At 45.1% G+C, this 22,505-nt stretch overlaps 2 protein-coding genes across 2 annotated transcripts in view; one reads left to right on the forward strand and one right to left on the reverse strand.

Moving 5' to 3' along the window:
* Positions 1-3,817, reverse strand: part of LOC146202100 (uncharacterized) — a 43,392-nt gene extending 39,575 nt beyond the window's left edge. Inside the window, exon 1 of the mRNA XM_084583964.1 lies at positions 3,471-3,817. Within this exon, the coding sequence (XP_084440090.1) occupies positions 3,471-3,496 (26 nt within the window). The 5' untranslated portion in view covers positions 3,497-3,817. The remainder of the gene's footprint in view (positions 1-3,470) is intronic.
* Positions 3,818-13,120: 9,303 nt separating this feature from the next.
* On the forward strand, positions 13,121-21,882 carry LOC146202101 (uncharacterized). The gene is made up of 9 exons (XM_084600165.1): positions 13,121-13,159; positions 16,663-16,795; positions 16,881-16,949; positions 17,168-17,200; positions 17,628-17,699; positions 17,772-17,813; positions 17,901-17,966; positions 18,041-18,106; positions 21,872-21,882. The coding sequence occupies exons 1-9, from the start codon at positions 13,121-13,123 to the stop codon at positions 21,880-21,882; spliced, it is 531 nt and encodes a 176-aa protein (XP_084456291.1).
* Positions 21,883-22,505: the final 623 nt, after the last annotated feature.

Genomic DNA, 22,505 nt, shown 5'->3' on the forward strand with positions numbered 1-22,505 from the left:
CCCCAGTGCTCCACGAAACGTACGAAGCGGGGTTCAAGTAGTCGCTTCGACATGCCTGTCACAACGGCCTCGAAGAAGCTCAAAGAACGGATTTTTCTCCAAGAGAAGCTCCTTCTCAGGCGACAAGACCGGCTGGTAATGAATTGTTTTTCGGTGCCAACGGCTCCATTTTCAATGACCCTACTTACTTCGTCTCCACACCCTTCTTCCTCCGCCTCCCGAAACACAATGCGCCCGCACGCACGCACAACGCGAGATACCGCACCCAACTCTACAATCGAAAGCTGTCGATAGTTCACTCATGAGACAGTGAGGCCCGCTCTCTGTGATCAAGAGAGTCTTTCTGCTTCAGGAAGCACATTCTCATATATGACCCACTCAAAAAATTTAGTTGATGCTTCGCTCGCCTAATAAAATTCGCAGAAACGATCTCGGAGATGGAAACGATCTCGACCTACTTAACCTTCTGCTCACCGATGCCTGTGTCGAATATCAATATAAGTATTCATCATTCTTATGAAGTGTCAGTTTATGCAACCGAAGGCATGCCAGACTAAACACTGCTCTTTATGCCATGAAATTGCACTCTAATGTTTTTTTTATGGTGTTCAAAGTTCACACTATCAGTTCTGAGCCATGTGATAGCATGCTGAATCGTTTGCTGTCGAGAGTATGGGTTTGGAGATTCTTACTTTATTATGCCTCACTATGCGAGTTCTGGTTTTTCTCTCCTTTTAGTGCGAATATCATATGAGGCCTGCCCTCCAAAAAGTGCAGAAAAATTTCCATCCTTGTATGCTTGTTTCAATATATATATTTTTTTCATTCTGTATCATAAAGCTGCCCAGTCTGTTTCACTAGCCTTATTAACTTTACAGACCAGACGTTCCTGGCTTCCCAAGCCATTTCTACGGTGATCATTCTATTTAATAAAACCTGAATGTAAAGGTTATTATTTGATTTTTTTTTTTTTTTTTTTTTTTGCGCAGCACTAAATCGTGGCAACAATTGAGAAACTGTGGTTAACAGATCAATATGAAATTTAATTTCAGATGTGTCGGCATACTTTTTCATTCTGTATCATAAAACTACTCAATCTGTTTCACTGGCTTTATTAATATTACAGACCTTTCTGGCTTCCTCATCCGCCGTTTCTACAGTGATCCTTCCATTTAACCGAAAATAAATTTAACGTTTTTTTTTCCTCCCCACTAAAAATTCGCAACAATCCCCCGGTGATATGTGCAACCAGCGCCTCCTTAAGTTATCCAGGAGGCACTGGTGCAGCTCCCACGGCTATACAGAGGCCAAGAACATAACAAACCCGTCGGCGACCGGTTGTAATAAGAGCTCTCATAACACGATTAATTAATTCCAATAAAGCGCATCAGACAAGCTACCATCGCAAGCCACAGACTGGTGTTGTTGTTGCGACTAAGGAAGAAGGAAAAGAAAATGTACGGGCCTGCTACTGGCTCTGTAGCTGAACCACCTCCTCTGCCTCGTGCGAACAGAAGAGAAAGTAGAAAAGAAAGACAAAAAAATAGAGAGAGAAAGACGCGCGTCGCAAAAGCCGTTGTCCACCACCGAAGCCAGCCGAAGCGGTGGCGGGTGCAATGACCTACAACAGATAAAAATACGGTGGGATGCTAGCCCCCGCCGCAAGCGGCGATGGCCTACCAATCCCCGCCCCATGGGGCCTGGAGCAGCCCCACAGACTGGTGACGACGCTTCTCCGTGTAGGTAGAATCGTTTCACGCACGCAAACAGAAATGTCGTGTCGCACTCTCGCACAACACACACACAGGAAACACAATCTGTCATCAATACGTAACTGGATACGCTCGGATCGTTTTAAGCATTAAGAACGATGCACAGCTCAAAATTCATTTCGGCGTTTGGAAAGCAAGGAGTGCGCATTGAACTTTCACTCGTAATACATACACATATGGGGCGGTTTCACCAGCTTGACGAAAAAGCAGTCGTTTCGAACGTGATCGCGTTCACTACATTAGCATTTGTCACTGCTATCGCTTCACGTAAGGAGCTTCTAGCTGCTGTCCATAAGAATCTCGCTGAAATCAGGACCATTTGCGACACGGCTCCAAAAAACACTCGAGGCACCACCGCATCTTGGATAGGTTTGAGGCCCACTTTTCAACTCGGACACTATCCTCGATGCCCTGACAAACAAACTCGAATTACTAAAAATGAAAAAAAAAAAAAAATGTTGAACGGTCCATGCTTAATTGTGCGTGTTAGAACGATTCACACACCTGCGTGTCAGTCTGCCCAGAAACGCAAAGTCAACTTATCCAACTGTTCAAACAGTATATGTACTTCACGAGTACAGCTACGTGCCTTGCGTTCTTCTATTTATAGTGCGACCCTACGGCTAGCATTTGAGTACAGTGAGCCGCGCTGACATTCCGCAATTGCGTTTGAATTGCATAAATATTCTTATCTTTACTAAGACAGTTATAGATCTGTTAGATCTTTGTGTATTCTTTTTAATGAACTTTCTTATTTTCTTGCACGGTATATTAAAAAGCTCGTTCGAATTGCAAGAAGTGGCATCCCCGCGATGGATAGGATGGATGGAATGGATGGATAGATGGAATGGATGTGTGGATGGAATATAGGAGCGTCCCCTTTGAAACGGGGTGGTAGCAGTAGCTACCATGATCATTTTTCTACCTATATCTTTATTATTGATTTAGATTGGTTAACTAAACCATCCTTCTATTTATTAAATTTTTGTTTCTACATTACTGGGGTGGTCTATGATCTATGGTCATTACTTGGTCTATGATCTGCCCTCTCGAAGAGGTTATTGCAACTATCAAACCACGCGCGTAAATTCAAAATTACTTATTGCACTATGTCAAAAAGATCACTGGAGGATTCCCCAGTCGGTACTTCATTGTTTTTCGCGCTGCTTTACATTGGATGGGAAAATTGTGCCTTTATAGTGAACTAAAATTCCGGTTCACTATGGCGTCGTCACTACTGAATCCGAATTGTTCTGTCTCATGCACCTTAACTGCACCATAGCTGCGGTGCAGTTTCATGTGCCAGAACCTAGCTGTAATGGTTGGGTTCAAGGGCGTCCGCCGAACCTTTTGAGGGAGAGGGGAGGGGGGGGGGGAGGGGGAGGGGGAGGGGAAGTACGTTAGCATATGCACTTGAAAGAATAATACGCTGCCCAGGTCGGCTTTTTTTTTTTTTTTTTCACATTCCCAAAGCTGTTACCAGCTCCGCGTTCACAGCGCGAAGGGCATAGCGAAAACGCTTTTCCATTCTGCGCGTGCGATATAATGATATAAATGAACGCGACAAGAAATCGATCTTCGGTGAACCAGTACTCAGCGATCCCGTTCGATCAATCTGTAGGTCGTCACTTAAAAGTAGATCACAGTGGCAATATTTATAGGCAAGCTACATGAACAGCCACGCCGCAAATCACTCACCTTTCCGAGAATGACTCGTCGGCCATCGGCAAGCATCCTAACGCATGGTTCTTGCACCGACCCGCCCGTCAGAAAATTGTGTGCTTCCATATATTTATAAGCTTTTAACTGGTCTTGCATCGCAAAACTTGTTCCGTTCACAAACTAGTCTTTTGTGTCGGTGAATTCAACTCGCGGCAGCAGTCCCGCACCGAGTCGGAATCAGCGTATTCGCAAGGGTCGATGTCGCCGCACAGCCGAACCATTTCAAAATACCGCTGCTTCTCTGCTCCACGTAGATCACGCGAGTATCAACTGAGCCGCATACTTAAGCCGACGTGTGCAAAACAGTCGCGCCTCGTATCACGGTCGCGCTACCACGCGGCAACTAGGGCGTCTGCTACGACGACCATGGCAATGGCGGGCTGCAGCATGGGTCACGTGGTGCGCCGCGGCCCGCTTTCGCCATCAATCTTCCAAACAGTCACAGCGGGGACGCCTTTCACAGCAGTGCGTATGGTGAAATTGCTGTATTTTGCACCTAGTTTTGTTCCTCGGTTTTTGTTTTTTCTTGTAAGAAGTACTTAGCGGCAGAATGTCGGACTACGCGCTTTCTGCTGCAGCAACCTGCATGAGTCTGCAAAAATCTTTAAAGCTAAAGCCTTTCTGGGGTTTCTAGGCAAATCTCCCAGCAACTAGACCATGTACTGCCTTTTTCAAAACCATGGAAGTTCACCGCACTTATCTTATCTTGCAGTTCACCCCTGCTTCAAGACCATGCACACACATAAAGCCTACATGAACCTCACGTTCACCTTTCAATTCCTGGCATAAAAAAGAAAGCTGAGGTACCAATGTTTGCTTTGCAACAAATGACGTTGGATCACCTTCACTCTAAGCACAATCGCCGAATACATGCGTACACGGACGACTCCGTTAGGTCAGCCAGCTGCACAGGGTCAGTGGTAGTACCGGCAAGGACGGTCTTGACAAAACTAAAGACTACACATCTCACCTCTTCAACTGGCGCGGATCTAGCTGCCCTACGGACTGCAGTCGAATACATCAGCCAGGAACTCTCACAAGAATGGTCAGTTTTCACTGACTCCAAAGCAGCGCTCCAAGGCATGCATGCGGCACTACGCCACGGCTCAAATGAACAACTGATTGCAGAGATCCGCACCGCAACACCACGCCGCAATATTCAAAAGCCACGATATCATCTACCAGTGATTGCCAGGACACTGTGGCATAACCAGGCGGGCACGCTACCCGTTCTGCCCACAGCGACGGACTTACAGTCCAAATTCCGTGAACGAGAGCCGACGCAGCGAGCGGGCTGCACTGACCATAGAGAAAAGCTCTATGGTTTGGTTGTGGAGCTGACACATTCAGCGTGGAACACCGGAGAGTTCTCCAAACGTCGCCTCAAGGCATTGGACCACGGACTGCGATTGCGTCTTCCCCCCCCCCCCCCCCACACAACACGTCGTGAAACCACGTTACTCTGCCGCTTATGGCTTGGCGTTGCTTCCGCAAAAAATATGCCTTCCTGATCGGGATGGCTGAAAACCCTGCTTGTGAACAATGTGGCATTGACGAAACGATTGAGCACCTCCTTTGCGGGCGCCCTGTTTCTGCAACAAAAAGATATACGCTGCGTATACTGCATTGGATCGTCTGGACGCTCACCCATTAATGAAAGGGAAGATCTCGTGATCATGGCCACAAAAGTCATCTGCGCTCAAAGCCTACAAGGCAGTTCTTCCCTACACAATACAGGAACACATGTCCGTGGTGCGGGGCAACCCCCACACTATACCACATCACATGGGAATGCGAACGAAACAGAGCCTTCCACAAACTAAATAACCCGAGTGCGGAACAATAGGAGGGTCTGCTGACCAGCAGCGAGCTCACGGCCCAAAGGGCACTGGTGCGACACGCCTGCGAAGCAGCAAGACTCAGCGGTGCCCTGGAATAGGGGCGCCGACCTTGTGAAGAGGCCGAAGATATGAAGACATCGGCCCTCCGCTAAAACCAGAAACTTTTTAGAGCAATAAATGTTTTCTCTCTCTCTCGCTTTTTAAAACTAGCTTGATTGACAGATTGTGACTTTCTCCCCTCCTCTTCTACCCTCCGCCTTTAATCCCCTATTCCCTTTTCTCAGTGCAGGGTAGCCAACCAGAATTTTTTTGGTTAACGTCCCTGCCTTCCGCCCTCCTTTTCTCCTCCTCCTCCTGTGCATGTGATTTGTGCGTCGCATCTGTGCGCTAAGTGTCGCTGGAAATTAGCGGATATGTTTGAGGAGGGAGATCAAGAATGAGAACGATTGACGGTTATAGGTAATGAATAAACGTTGTATATAGACATCGATAGCTATAGAGTTAATGGCTAATGCTAATGACTAATGATGATTAATAATGACTTGTAAATACCAGTGTCAATCTACGACTTGTATAATGACCTCAACTGATTGGAAGTGAGTAAAATGCTTAGCGATGAGTGGTAATGATTGACTACAATGGCTATGCATGACTCAATATGACTGGTAATGATTACACAATGACCAATATGTCATACGATGATTTCTAATGACGACAGCTAATTGGAAACGAGTAAAATGCTTCGCTATGAGTGTTAATGACTACAATGAGTAGGTATGACTCATCATGACTAGGAAACAACGAATATGTCAAATTACGACTTGAAATGATTGGAAACGAACAAAATGATAGGCATGACTCATCATGACTGCTAATGACTACGAAGCATCCAATATGACAAATGATGACTTGTATGGCTGTAACTGATTGGAAATTACTAAAAATGCTTAACTATGAGTGGTAACAACTACAATGATTACGATTGACTCATCATGACTATGAAATGACCAATATGTAAAACGACTTGAAATGACCGCAACTGATTGGAAATGAATAAAAATGCTCAGCTATGAATAGTAACGACTTCAATGATTAGGCAATATGACTTATCATGACTACGAAAGGACCAGTATGTCAAACAAGTTGAATGGCCACAACTGACTGGAAACAAGTAAAACTTAACAATGAGTGAAATGATTACAATGACTAGACATGACTCATCATGACGACATGAACAATACGTCAAACAGCAACTTGATGACCTCAACTGACTGGAAACGAGTAACAGTGCTTACGATGAGTTAATGATAATGATTTTGATTGCGTCAATAAAGATTTTTAACAAGAAAGCGCGAGTGGGCGCGTCAAAGTGTGCGCGTGCAAATATGCGACGACATACAGTTAGTTGGCATCTGCATCGCTATAGAGAATCATTCAAGGTTATCCTTTACGGTGGTAATCGAAGAAGGCAAGAAAGTGTGAGTGATCACAATACCACTAAAATCACAACAGAATAGCCATGTCGAATCAATCGATAGAGCTCTTTGGCAGGGCTGGAATTATCCGTATGTAGACCGCCACTCAGCCTTTCATACAAGCTTACCGTTCACGGTTCGCAAATTCTGCTGTTTCTAAAGAAGCTGTGGTGCTCTTCAAGGCAGTGCACAGACAAATTTCCATGCTGCTTTCAAAATGTTCTCTGCATTTGACTTCAATGTAGCCGCGATAGAGGCCCGCCTCGAGCAGTTGGAAGCTTCATGGCCGCGCCCAGCACACGATGGTACCTTCGCGGTATTCTGAAAATTATCAAGTGACTCTACTGGCCAGTAGCCGCCAGCGCCCCTTGCGGATGACGTCAAGTGAAACCCCCGGGTTTTTCTGGTAAACTTGCGTGATGACCCGGGAGATGAAGTCAGTCTTGTTCTTCATCGCACTTTCTTTGTGTACACTCATCATAAAAAGGCCATCCAGCCTGCCGTTTGTCATTGTTGAGCGTAGCCAGGTTTTTTTTCTCGTCGTTGTGCTAAACAGTGCAGGAGGTGAATGGCAAGGCCAGAGCCGGCTTTTGCCACAACGGAGAAAAATGTCTTGGCCTGAAGCAGATGTTCAGAGTAAGTTACATATCTGACGAGTTCCCTGTTTTGTTGCGCCACGTATTGTACCATAATATATACCCCCTTCCTTGAAGTTTTCGAAGCAGTAAAAGCCTTAACTTCTAGTGCTTCAACGAGGGCAAAAAGGCAGTTCAAATGCTTTGCTGGATGCAACTGGAGAAGCTTGAAACGCTTCGCGTTGCTTTGAGAAAAACGGAGGGCCAAAAAAGCAGTGAGATTCCATGAATCGTCACGAGATCGACCTTGAGGTGGCGCCACCGTCGCTCCGGCGCTCGCAGAAAAGCACGCGGCGTACGTAGGTCTGCTTCCAAGTTTATGGCTCGTTTGTTGGCGAAGAAATCGTGCCTTCTGCATTTAGTGATTTACCGTTTAGAATGCTCCATATTGCAGAAAAAAAAAAATCTGTGGACTGGGCCAATGTTGCGCGCGTGCGTAAAAGAAGCGTGGGTTTAAGGAAAACAAGGCACGCAACAAACGGGTCTAGCTTTTTGATTTTACTGGCGTCGTTTTGCACGCTTTTTGCATTGTACCGCGCACGTGGGCCTGATATTTTTGTTGTGTACCACTTGCCTATGACAGCTTTGTTCTTCGTATTGCCTTTTCAACAGTGTCTGCATGTCTTATACGAGTGTCAGGAAGGCAAATTTAGTGTCAATTAAGCCTACGCAGATGAAAATTCCGTCCTCTTACCTGCAGTTCTTTAGAATGTATCGAGACACAGCCTGGTTCATTATACCGTATACTTGACTAAAGGATTAAGCTGGTTAAATGTATCACTTACAGCGCACTTCCCGGCGGCTTGCCATAGACTGAGGGCACACCAACACTTGGACAACCAGGCACAAGTATTTCCCAAAAAATGAGATTATGCCGACACTGTACAGAAAATGTCGCCGCACAGGACAGGTACTGTTCACGTGTGGAGCGCTGAGTGGATTGAGTTTACCAAGCTCAGAATGAGACGAATGCTTCTTGCGGCCAATGCCAGAGAATCTGATAGTGTAGCACTATGCCAATGATCAGGTTTCCTGAAACCGAGGAAAATATAATGATTTCTGATGTGTGTAGTCTTGATAAATGGTAAATTAGTAGTGTAATGATTTGGATGCAACGCCAATGAATTTCACTGTTTGAGAGAAGTTTTACACACTTGCCAAATTTTAAAACTATCGGCAATTAATTTCCAATAACTTTAAAACAATTAGCTTCGCGAATCAGTCGCTGCGAAGACATTGTAAAAACACTGCTTATGAGCGCGCTGTCATGTTTTTGCAAGGAATTTTGAGAGGATGAAGATTTCTTTATCACTGTAATTATTGAGCAGTGACTCAACCTTAAGTGGAGCAAAATATTCGGGTTTCTTGCAAAACAGGTGCCGGATATATAAAACTGACCTGAAAGAAATGGAGTCGACTTTATCATGCGACTGTAAAGACGTATTTATTCCTGAAATAAACACTGATAGTTAAGACCCTATGAAGCTACTTTTTATTCCAGTTGTCAGGAACGACGCTTTTGCGCGGGAGACAGCAGTACCACTAATACAAAAAGGAATTATAATAGGCTACCTGTGAATTATATTAATCTAGGTGTATTGTGTAATGTTTAGTGTAGCAATTAGGCTATGAAAAGACATGTTTCTGAAACGTTGAGCATTCTTTTAAAGTTCAATTTGCTCACAGTTCGAGCTATGGACCGCAAAAAAAGCAAAAAAAAAAAAAAGTAAGCATATAGGTTTAGCGCAATTAAGAAAGCGACATCGGCTATGATTGTTGATGTAGCGACTGGCTTCGATGTCGTTGAATACCTAGGGTAGTCTAACATGCATTCCAATCCCACAGCAGAGGAGTGCCTTGTGAAACAGCCGCAATCGATTGATTGATTGAAAATACTGCCACCGATATAGGATCGTTCCCCTATTCCCACACTTCGTACGCAGTACCAATAGCATTGTCACAAAACATTTACAATAAATAGCATGTATCATTTTGCTCCACACTAAGCGCAACTTACATAACGTCACAAAATATTAAAGCCAAGACACAGGCAACAAGAAGAATACGATTGGGATGGAGCGCATTTGGCAAGCACTCGTAGATTATGACTAGCAGCTTACCGGTATCGCTCAAGAGGAAAGTATACAACAGTTGCATCTTGCCTGTACTCACCTATGGGGCTGAAACTTGGAGGCTAACCAAGAGAGTTCTACTTAAGTTGAGGACAACCCAGAGGGCTATGGAACGAAAAATGGTAGGGGTAACATTAAGAGATAGAAAGCGTGCAGAGTGGGTCAGAGAAATAACTCAAGTTACCGACATTCTAGTAGAAATTAAGACGAAGAAATGGACATGGGCAGGACATGTAGTGCGAAGAGAGGATAACCGATGGTCGCTAAGGGTAACAAACTGGATTCCAAGGGAAGGAAAGCGTAGCAGGGGGCGACAGAAAGTTAGGTGGGCGGATGAGATTAAGAAGTTCGCAGGGGTCAAGTGGATGCAGCTAGCACAGAACCGGGTTAAGTGGAGAAATATGGGAGAAGCCTTCGCCCTGCAGTGGGTATAATCAGGCTGATGATGATGATGATGACAGGCAAATTAAAAAAATACAGTCGCACTCTTCATAACTTTTTTTTCAGTGAACTGCCTCAACGGTCGGGCTGACGCATTGCCGCACTCTTGCCATTAACGTGGCGCCATGCCCGGCACATAGTGAGCCCGCGAAGTCGGGTCGAAGCCCGCTGTGAATTACTTGCAGAATTGGCTGGTGGCCACCTCCGGGCCGACCACTTGCCATGGTTCACCAGCCGATTTACTCGCCTACCGACCATTTTCCGAACGTCGGCCACACTTCGATAGTCGGCCAAGGATGCTTGGGATTTTAAAGTCTGGTTCACCTTTGCTGAAGCCATCGATATACTGTTTCCTATAGGATATTGGGCACAGCACTTCTTGCATGCACAATGTAAGGAATGGGCCAACAGTGATGAGGGTCCTTTTAAAATAAACTCAAGGCCCTCTACACTCCACCCCTCCCCCATCTGCCTTTATGTCAATCTAGACTTAACGTGCTTTAAAATTTCCTAATGCTTAACATGCATATTTACTTGAAGAGTCAGCAGACTTTTATAAACATCACCTGTGCATATACTTTTCTGTAGAGCTCACAGACTTGCATTGAAATTGAACTATTCTAGAAAAGTATAGAACACACTTATCATTATCTCTCAAATATCAGATTGCACATTCATGAAAAAAATCAATTCCTGGAGTTGTTATTTGCTTGGCTAATTCGATACAGTGCAGGAATGTTTGGTGCATGTGAGCACAGCCACGGCAGAGATGGGTCTTGTTCATAACCTTTTCGCAAATTCTTACCATAAATAAGCTGCCAACCATATAACAGCTTTGTGAATTCATCCAGCAAGATGAATTTAAACTCTCCTAAAGCCATTTTTTCGTAAAGGCTGCAATAATCTATGTGCGAACTTTAGGTATAGCAAATATTGTTTGCTTCTTCAAACATTTTTTATAATGTGAGGAGCTAAATATTTTCAAAAAGGTGGTGCCTATAGAAAATCAGACTATTGCTGAACTCACAGAAAAATAATGTTTTATTAACATGCTCCCCAAGTAGAATAAGATGTTGAGCCAGTTTATCTAAACTGATTGATGATTGATGACCTAGACAGAAAACGTAGAAAGGTGGGCTTGAAAATCAATATGCAGAAGACTAAGGTAATGTTCAACAGCCTCGGGAAGGAACAGCAGTTTACATTAGGTAGCGAAATAGTGGAAGTAGTAGGCGAGTATGTCTACTTAGGACAGGTAGTAACCACTGATCCGGACCATGAAAAGGAAATAACAAGAAGAATAAGATTGGGATGGAGCGCATTTGGCAAGCACTCGCAGATTATGACTAGCAGCTTACCGGTATCGCTCAAGAGGAAAGTATACAAAAGTTGCATCTTGCCTGTACTCACCTATGGGGCTAAAACGTGGAGGCTAACCAAGAGAGTTCTACTTAAGTTGAGGACAACCCAGAGGGCTATGGAACGAAAAATGGTAGGGGCAACATTAAGAGATGGAAAGCGTGTAGAGTGGGTCAGAGAAATAACTCAAGTTACCGACATTCTAGTGGAAATTAAGAAGAAGAAATGGACATGGGCAGGACATGTAGTGCGAAGAGAGGATAACCGATGGTCGCTAAGGGTAACAAACTGGATTCCAAGGGAAGGAAAGCGTAGCAGGGGGCGACAGAAAGTTAGGTGGGCGGATGAGATTAAGAAGTTCGCAGGGGTCAAGTGGATGCAGCTAGCTCAGAACCGGGTTAAGTGGAGAAATATGGGAGAGGCCTTCGCCCTGCAGTGGGTATAATCAGGCTGATGATGATGATGATGATCTAAACTGCATGAAATGTTGCCCACTAATGTTATCTATAAGGCGTGAATGGCCTCATTACTTGTGAGACGTTACAAAAAGGCTTGGTTCACATAACCCAACATTACAGGGAACATTCATGCAACGTGTGTATATTTCAGAAGTGTTTAATAAGTGCTTAGTGTTACTTATTACTTATAACTGACACAATACAGTGATGTTAGATGTTTGTTTGTCAAATACTATTTCAGTGATCTTAATGTCCTGTTATATAACATTTTGGCAATGTTAAAGATGTATACTTAAGACCATACAGTAGACTCCCGTTAAGACGAACTCGCTTAAGATGAACCCTCGGTTAAGATGAACAGTGGAGGTCGTTTGTTTGGTTCCCCATAGAGTCAATGCAAAAAAAATCGCTAATCGGTTAAGATGGTTTGCAATCGGTTTGCAATCGCTAATCGGTTAAGATGAATTTTCACGGTCGGCCGCACCCCACCCGCGCAGCTTACTCGACCGTCCGAGCAGCGCTTCAGCGGAAAGAAAAAAAAAAGCTTTTCAGTGCCTCGACCATCCGTGCCGCCGACGCACGCAGACCCAAGCACGTCGGCGCCGGAAATGCGATTCTATGAAGGCGGAAGAGTGCCGCTGCTCGTCCTCTCCCACCGTTCCCCCGCTCACTCCTTTTGTCCCCGCAGTAGGAGTAGGTAAAGTGAGCTGGTGGTGGTGGTGGTGGTGACTATGGTTTATTTTTGGGGAGGGGATATTGGTCACGTCTTATGTTGGCCATCTTTGTGGCATCACTCTTGGTGACCAGGGGGAAGGGGAAGTTGGAATTAGGGGAAGGTTGGGGAGGGGAAGGTTGATGACGCCGCATATGTCGCCGCCATTTCCGCACGAAGCACTATAGGCCCATGCAGGCCTACAGAACAGAGCTGAGGCCAGACTCCTCCAGATAAGTCAGGAGGAGCCGGTGAGCAGAAAGTTGGTTCCGAGCTGGGAAGAGCAATAGAGGGTATACAAAAGTACGTCTGGCAACCGTGAGCGGCACGCTGATCCCGCGCTGGCCGCCATATTTTGCTCGCTCCATCCGTTCGCTTCGTGTCCGTCCGTCAGCGCTCGCCGTTCTGTTCGCGCTTTTCACGTTTTAACCTAGTGTGCTGTGCTTGGACCTCTCTTCGGTCCCTGGCGGTTTCTGTTAGCGACGCCTAGAAGCGTATTTTGACAGCCGAGACCTGGCGGGGCCCACCAGCCGCGCTGCCGAGTGCAGTTACAAATTGCTCTACGAGTCGTGCATGCGCCCCTCAGCAATCCGCAGCGTCATCCCTATCCAGGTACAGTATCTAGAGTTCTGTAACATGGATTTTTTTCTGTCTGTGCGCCTCTGCTGTTTACTTAAACGCCTATGAGAGATCATCGCGAGTTTGTTTGCTTGGTTTGCGCAATCACCGTCGCTCATCCCACTGGAAGATACTTGGTTGGTGAAATGAGCGAGGATGCATTTTATTTTATGATAAAAGCATCGCGTAATTTGACGTAAGTTGGACTGGCGCTTAGCACTTTCCTTCCCATGCCGTCGACGCAGTAGTTGGCATTAGTCTCGGAAATAATCGGGGGCTGCGTAAAAAAAAAAAAAGAAGTGCCATGGTAATTTGTGCTTCCAGTGATTGAATATTGATTGGTGTGCGATAGGCAATGACGAGCTAAATCTTTGTAATTAATTGATCAATTGATGAAATAAAGAAACGAAAGAAAAAGAAAAAATTGGAAAGTAAGGGTTTAAAGGTATCAGAATAAAAAACCAGTGCTTGGTGATGCTAAGGAAGAAAATTTAGAATGTGTAATTGATTAATTGAAATAATTGGAGAATGTGTTCAAAAGCCGATTGTTGCTGACGCATGCGTATTGGTGTATAAAAATATAAAACGTCAAAAAATAAATAAATAAAGAAATGATAGAAATATAACATAACATACTTAACAGAAATATAACATACTACACTTGTGTGTAGTATGTTACTTTTGATGAATTCATATTTCACTGCATTGTATTATTTTCGCCCCTCCTGCTAGGGCCAGTTAGGGCTTGCAGTAATTGGTTAAAAAAATAAATAAATAAATAAAAGAGCTAAAATATAACACGTGAAGAAAGTAAACATCGTGCGTGTGTGTGTATGAGAGAGAGACACTATCGCGTTATACCTTTAACGGCGGAGCTTAAGTGACCCCCTAATTTTTCTATAACGATATGACATAATATAAATCTGATTTTATGAACACAGCAAGTTGCACAAAGCACGAACACTTCGCTGTGATGTGAGTTGACTTTTCAAATTTCTTTTCGTTTCAGCCGAGTTCCTCCTCCTCCGAGTTCCTCGAAGCTTCCAATGTCAGCGCTTTCATATGAGATTACGCTTCAAATGTTTACTTTCTGACAAAGGGAATAAACAAGAAATCGACATATTTAAAAATTCCAGTGAATTTCAGGTAGCTCTGAATTAGTGAACCATCGGGTGACTCGAAAAAACACAAAAGTGAAGCGCACGCTTCGTTATTTTATCAGCCGCGCTGGCAGGTATAAAACCTGAGCTGCGCGCTCTGGACGTGGACCGGTCGAAACGGGCTGCACGTGAGCATGTTACAACACACTAGTGGGATGTCCTCTTTTCCTGCTTTTCTAGACGCCGCGGGTTTGGCAGCCGCTTTCTTTTGCAGCGTGAAACACGCACCTCGGGCGCACTAGACAACCGTATTGCTCTCTGCACCAAGCACTACCATTTCGTACGACTGTGAAAAGTATTTTCGGTAATCATGCCCGTGTCTTAAATCCAATGCACAACGGTAAATGCCACCTACGTACAAAATGTTTCAAAGAACGTATTTGCACAATAGCGTTCATTATACATGGATTGCTCCTTCTCCCGTGTCTTCCATCGCAGCATAAGCTTATCCTTCAAGTTCACAAGGCTCCATAGCGCGCAAAACAACCTTGCTGTTTTAGGTGATAGCACATTCTGTGAGCTAGCTCCCAGTCAGAGGGACGTGCAGCAATGCTTTACATGATGCAAGTGACCCTTGTAAAGCCGATTAGGACTGCAAACGAACGGTCGCATACACGTGTATACCTTGATTCCGTGCGCGTCTCTACGACGGTGCGCTGCCTGCAGAAGGGCACGCAACAACATGCTGGCATCATTCCGAATAGAGCTTGGAGCTAACAGCGACTGCTGTGATGTTAAAAAATGAAACAATCGCTTGTGAGCATTCCAATGCACCTTTCGGTGCATGCACGGGTTCTACGAAGGCGCACGTTGACAGCGTACTCAATGGGAGGCGCGGGCGGACTGAGCAAAGCATGGCCGCCGCGAACAGTTTCTGTTTCTTTCACTAAATGGCGCTAGCTTTTGTAAAGCCTCTATTGCCCTTCCCACGGTGTAAGAATAATTTAGGTGCTGACACTCGCCGCTCCACGTAGAGAGAAGGCGCGGGCAGATTGTGTTCGCAGATGACCTTGAATCAGCGGTAGTTTTCGCCGCAAGGGTACAGATGGCGCTGTAGTATGGGAGCCCATAAAGCCCCTCTATCCTTCCAAAGTACCGCCATTATTAGATCTTGCCGCCTCCGCGCTCCCCCTCAAAATTTCCTCCTCGCCACCTCTGTCTCCCCAGCCTCCTCCGCTCACCCATTCGCCGATGCGTGTCACGTGGAATCGCGTGTTGCGCTTTTGTGTATTTTTTCTTCCCGGCGCGCGCCGGCTGCCATTTTCGGACCAGCACGGCGAAGCAGCTGCACGATAGAGGGGCTTTAGCTGCACGTGGGCGCTTTAGCTGCACGTGGGGCTTTATCCGCACGCGCAAGCTTCATCGTGATGCCGTGTTGCTGTGCCTTCGGTTGCCGGAACCGACAAGGCGAAGGCAAAAGGCTTTTTTGTTTGCCATCTGGCCCGCGCAACGCGAAAAGAAGAAGAGTTTGGATGAACAGGATCGGGCGGGCTGACTTCAAAGAAGTTGCAAAAAACGCACGGCTTTGTGAAGTGCTACGGTTCATTGCCTTTTTTTAACCTTGCCGACTTCTGTCTTTTTAGGAAAGTGCATTTGTGTCAGTTGTGCGCGGTTTAAGCGTGTGTAAGCTGGCCTTTTTTTTAACACGAGCTGTGCATAAAAACGAATTTATCCAGGCCATGATTTCAACTCCGCTAGAAATTAGCACATCTCGACACTTTTGCAGGGCCTTGAATACAACCGGCTAGCTTCCTTCCGCGTACGCTCGCACGTATTCATTTAGTTTGCGGTATTAATTTTTTAACCTACCGAAGTAACTTTGCTATGAGGAAGGTCGTAATGTATAGCAGCGGGTAACTTAATTTAGGGCAAATGGGGTGCTTCACGGGCATTTCAATCCCACAGTACACTGGTATCTTGCATTCTGCTTCCATCTTGGCTACTGCCAGACGCGACCTTGAATTGAAGGGATGACAAGCAGCTACTTGCAAATTTTGTGTGTGTTAGCAGACAAAGGCTGTAAAGTACCATAGGCCCCTGGAAATTGATAGCGTTGCTTTAATCTAAAGCTTCTACATGATTCCTTTCATTTTGTTGTTTTTCTTAGAAAGAGTATTACTTTAGAATGGGACCAATTAAGCAAACGGGAGCCGTATTGCGCAATATGTTGCCTTGAATTTGGGGTGAAGTCCTTCCCTCACTGTGATAGCCTAATTGCCACAGTAAATGTAGCGTTTTATTATGGTGTGCTAGCGGATTGCCTATGGAAGCGCACGCACAGCAGTTATAGTCTTTTCTCGGTGCAGTATTCAATCGTATTGTTTTCTGCTTTCTTAGGACCATTTCACTGCAGACCAATTTGAACCTCTAATCCTGAAAAACAGCGGCATTAAAAAGCTGAAGCCAGATGCAGTACCGAGCCTGTTTGTACATAGGAAGCCAACAAAATTAAGGAAGCCACCAGCCCACCGTATGTTATTTTTTTTTTATGCATCACAGGCAAATTATGTTTTTGCATTATGTCAAACATTACTTTCTTACATGTGCGATACTAGGTGCAGGAATTCATACAACGCTGCAGAAGCTTAGTGCCACGCACCTCGAAGATAATGGGTGTTCAAAACGTAAGTGCTGCTTATGTTATATGTCATGGTTCATTCGCATCTCAAATATCAACTTGCTTCTTGCACAGCTGACACTCTTTTGTCTGACAACACTTGTCATGAACCATTAGGCCTTGCATCCAGTAATCGCTGTGACTGCTCCTTGTGAAGTATACTGAACTATAATGCTTTTACCCGATTGTACCTCTCAGTATCTTTGTTTACCTTGTATTTTATAGTTGCAACAAATGACTGCAACAGCTCTGCGCAAGGTGAGTTCACGCGTTTCTATGTAACTAGTTGAAGCGCAACTTTAATTCCTGGGTGTCATAAAGGGAGCCTCACATCAGCGAGTCATGTTACGTCACGTAGGTCACACGACAAGTTTAAGTCGATTTGTCACGCTTGTGACTAATCAGCCGAAATTGGTCACGCGACGTCTGCAAATTTACAGTGTGAATGTGCCCTTGCCCAGTGTGTGAAGGATAGAGGGGCTTTATATGCTCTTACTCATCACGGCATGCTCTGTGCAGGGACGAATGTCATGGATATCAATGTACCAGTGTCAGATATGAAATTGTTAGACGGGCTTTAGTTAGATGAAGAAGCTGAGGAAATGGAATGTAAGCGTCTTGTCGCCATATGTACAATACATTCACTACACTGAACCCCTCAACTTTACTCATATGTTTTGTGCAGATGAGGCGGCCGTCTACACACCTATTTCTCCGGAAGCGCCTGTAAATGACACCCCCTCTGCCTCTGAAGGCTGTGAGTGTATTTTCACAGAAGACTTGTCCTTTCCGCCAAACGCCTAACCACACTTGCTCTTTTATTTCACAGTTGATACGCATGGCAGCAACCTGCCTGGTTGCTCGTGGGAAGGTGAGGTTGGCATTAGCCTCGATGGCGAGTTAATAACACTTTTTTCTATCCTTGTGGTCATATGCCCTCACGTTGTGCTCTGTACAGGGACGGAAGTCAGTTTAGAAGCGTCCGGCTTGGACATGCTAATTGAAGCGGCTGAGCAACTGGACAGTAAGTGGTGTTTGGTGAAGTGCACAGAACAATATTGGATTACACTCCCTAACATTGACTGATATTTTGTGCAGATGAAGTTTTTATCAGCAGCCCAATTCCTCCTGAAGATCCTCTAAATACCACATCTTCTGATGGCTGTAAGTATGGTTTTCAAAAGACTTATGGTTTTTTACTAAACGTCTCGTATAACATTTCCTGTTCACATTTCTTCCTGTTCCTGTTCACATTGTCCACATTGTCATGCAAATGAACATTCCTGTTCACATTGTCATGCAAATGGTACTTTGTTTTTGTAAATGTAAAAATGTAAATTTCTTTATAGGAAAAAAAAGTTTCAGCATCTGTCACATATCTTTGTGTACACCTGAATTGCGGGCTGTAAGCGAAGGTAGAAAGTGAAAGGAGAAAGAAAAATATGCTTTAGTGGTGGGCTCTGAATTAATTTGGCCACTGGTGATCTTTAACATGTGCTCTGGCATCATACAGTGATACACCCCGCAGGAGGTTTTTAAGGAAATTAAACTGAACAGCACATGAACACATTTGCATTTCGCCTCCATCGAAACGCAGCCGCCATGATCGGGTTCGAACATGTATAATGGAAAAAAGTGATCTCCAATACCACGTGCACTTGCTTGTGTTTACCACGTTTGCATAACATTGCCAAGATATAACATTAATGTATTTGTTGCAATACACTTAACAATACTTCCTTTTGGTTCGGGTTTCATTGCTTGTGGAAGCCTGACAGTTCCGTGGATGACGTATACCTGTACTGTGAACTTTCTTTGTGTGTGAGACTGATAAGAATATTTATTAAAGCTATTTGAGAACTGTTTGGTTGTAGAGCCCTCTTATTGCTTTGCCTTAAAGTTGTTTCTAGCCTTGTATTCCTTCATGCATTCCTTTTGTGTTGTATGATGTTATGTGACACATTTTAGTTATACAAATAAATAAAGTATTATTTTAAATGCAGTGCACTGCTGTCCACATGTCCAATTTTCCTTTCGTCACAATTTTCCCTCTGACAGTTGGCTTAGCACTTTAAAGAAAGCGTCACTTGTGCTAATAGGGGAATAGTTTTTTTTTTTCGGAATCTATGCCCAGTATTGCCAGTTCAGGTTAGACGAATAAAATCTCGCTTCAAAAATTCCGCGCGGCTCGATCATTGCTTTCCGCGTTTTTCCTTCGTAGCGCGCCAGCCGTCGTCTGCTACGGCAGGTCCGTCATAGTCGGCGCCACCGTCGAGGCAGCGCGCGGCCTCGCCGAGTGGGAGAGTGGAACGGAGGAGGAGATGAATGGTTGGCGCTACTTTCCTTGGAGGGGCTTTAGGAGCCCAGGGGCCCGCGCTGCCCGCTCGCGTTAGTTCGGAAATTTTCACGCCACGCGCGGGGTGTCGCGCGCGCGTGTGTGTGTGCGTGTGCATGTGTGTGCGTGTGCGTGTGCATGTGCGTGTGCGTGTGCGTGTGCGTGCGTGCGTGCGTGTGCGTGCGTGCGTGCGTGCGTGTGTGTGTGTGTGTGTGTGTGTGTGTGTGTGTGTGTGTGTGTGTGTGTGTGTGTGTGTGTGTGTGTGTGTGTGTGTGTGTGTGTGTGTGTGTGTGTGTGTGTGTGTGTGTGTGTGTGTGTGTGTGTGTGTGTGTGTGTGTGTGTGTGTGTGTGTGTGTGTGTGTGTGTGTGTGTGTGTGTGTGTGTGTGTGTGTGTGAAGGCTTCTCCGGGTTCTCGAAAAGTATTTGGTTGTACCTGTGAGTCCAGTGAGTGCATTGTTCGGCTGATTGGTATTCTGCTGGGATTCACTCAACGTATACCACGCCGCGGCATGTGACGCCGAGTGCAATTAGTTGCGCTCAGCCTTGTTGCGCTTCAAAATGGGCAAGAAGTGCTTTGTACCGAATTGCAAGTCGGGGTATCGGACTGGTACGGTGCGTGTGTCGCTTTTCAAGGCTCCGCGCGAACCCGAACGTTTAGAAAAGTGCAGACGGGCGATTCCGAGAGCAGATAGAGTTTTGCAGCCTACCGACCACGTGTGCGCAAAGCACTTCGGGAATGAAGTGATCTCTGCAACATGTCACGCGGAATACAAGGAGAACGTCCTTCTACACGCACAAAAAAAAAAAAAACGGTGCTCTCACCCGACGCTGTGCCTAGCACTTTCCCGAACTGCCCAGGATACTTGACTGTGCAGCAAAAAACGAGAAAACCTCCGCGGAAACGGCAGGCTCTGCCGCCGACTTCTCACAAGCCTAAGAAGCAAGGACAGCCAGAAGCGTCGAATGCTTCTGAAGAGCTACACTTGGCCGTTGAAAATACACCAAGTTTATTGCTGGTTGACACAACGAGTTCAAAACATTCTGATGCCGAATCAACAGACGCGCCTTGTAAGAGGCCACGCTTGGATTTCAACAGCGTCGCGCCCCCTCCACGTGAAGAAGAGGATACTTTTCAATGCGATACTGACACATTGAGTGGCACATGCACTGCCGACGCACCTAGTCATACAGCTGAAAAGGTAATTTCCTGTTTTAAATTCAGGTGGCATTCCTCCAGCCGCCTCATCTAAGCTCACTATGCGCAACAAATCATGATATTGTTCTACAATAACTACTGAGCGGGAATTATCGTAAATACGATACGATTCTTCCCTTCAGTATATTTATTTGATTATAATTAATTAGCCAGCATCTCATTGGACATCTAATAGCACAGTATGCTAGCAATCGCATAAGCTTTGCTCACTATTAGGTGGCATCCAGAAAGTGAACATTTATTTATTTAATTTCAGCGCCGTTCAGGCGTTAAAGAAGAGGTTGGTAACAGGAAAATTTTAGATTAATAAGAAATAATAAAATAGCAAGAAACATATAACACCGACTTGTTTAAGAGAAGTAATGACATAATATAGGTGACGTAAACGAAACTTTGGCTTAGTTGGAACGGCAGAAACATTCCTGATGTTATCATATCTTTTCATTCAGCAACAAGTTTCTTCCTCGTCTGAAAAAACTACGCAGCAAGAGAGAAGTCATGGACCAACGCAAGAGCAGCGACCCACCGAGTCCCTGTTCCTCCAGGACGGAGGACAGCAAATGACAATTTCCGCTCTGTAATGCGCTGTGCATCCAGCCTTAAACTCCCAAGTGAAGCCTGGGCAGTCCAAGTTTCTGACAGATTCGGAGTTAAATCTGTTGTTTTCAGTGAGCTAGAATTGCCGAAAGTAACCAGGCGCCTTTTCATAGAAAAGTAGTAGAAGTAACCACATCACATAATGACTCCTTGTCAGTGAAATGTTTTGTTTATGGTCGTGTATTGTTAACGTACAGACCATAAGTTCTGGTTTGCCCATGAATTCCCTAGCTGCTATAGAGTGTGAAGTGCGGGTCTTTCATGAAATGCATGTGTGTGCAGGTGGTCCCAGGGGTGAAATGTACAATAATATACGCCCCGAGTGCGCATATATTGACAAATGTGGAACCTGGCGGCACAACAGTTGCCTACTAGTTACAGAGAGTACAAGTTGCAATGCATGTGCTAAGTTAATAGATGTACTTCGTATTCATGCTGCACGAAAGAAAAAGAATTCTCAACTGAAACACATTCGCATTCTGGCCAGTCCATCGAAAAAAACACGCATTGAAATGTTGCGGCGCGCCAGTATTGCCTGCTACAAGTCAAAAGTGCGGCTTCAAAAACAAAAACATAATCTTGAAGAAGGATTGGCTAACTGCAAATCAAAACTACTAGAAATCAGTAATGAAACACTCGAACGCCTATCCAGAGAAGCAAACCTTCCTGAAGCGCAAAAGCCGGTGTTGAAAGAGTGTGTAGCTGCAGGCAAAGCTCGCTCAAAAAACGGTAGAAGATACTCAGATGAATGGATTTTGCTCTGCCTTCTCCTCCATATTAGGTCACCTGTAGGAAGGATACAGATTCTTGATGGAGAGTGGAATTCTCGCCTTGCCTTCAGTACGAACAATATACCGCTACATCTCATTGGTGGGCTTTAAAACAGGCTTTGATAGTAAGTTCTTCATAGCCTTTAAAGTTTGTAACCGAGTACATGTGTAAGCTAGAGGTGCAATGGTTCAAGGTGCTTTGAGGACGTTTATTTTGCAAAGAGGAAGATGAGCAGCGGCGGCAACCGCACCGCAAGCGCACAGCGCGAGATCACTGGGTTGACGACCGAAGCTCGGAATGGCATTTTGGCTAGCTGTCCTTAGGCTATTTCCCCGAAATTCCTGCTACAATTTATTTATTTTTGCTTTAATTAGCTAACATTGGCGGGCGCAACTAGAAAATACGATTGATATACTAGCTTCAACGTATGCTAGCTATCAGAGCTATTACAAAAACACCGTCGAGAAATCAGTTGCACATTCATTTAGATAATCAGTCTCGTTACTGCAGAATCCCGGTGTATTTATGCCTGTGCATACTTTTCTATATACCCCGATATCGAGCGCGACAAACGAGCAACGCTTTTAGCATCGATAACCTACGCAGCGCGAATCAGAGAGCCTCCACCTACTAGCGCCACCTGT

The sequence above is a fragment of the Amblyomma maculatum genome, chromosome 1 (assembly GCF_055883805.1).
Source record: "Amblyomma maculatum isolate TAMU_Amacu chromosome 1, ASM5588380v1, whole genome shotgun sequence".
Lineage (NCBI taxonomy): Eukaryota > Metazoa > Arthropoda > Arachnida > Ixodida > Ixodidae > Amblyomma > Amblyomma maculatum.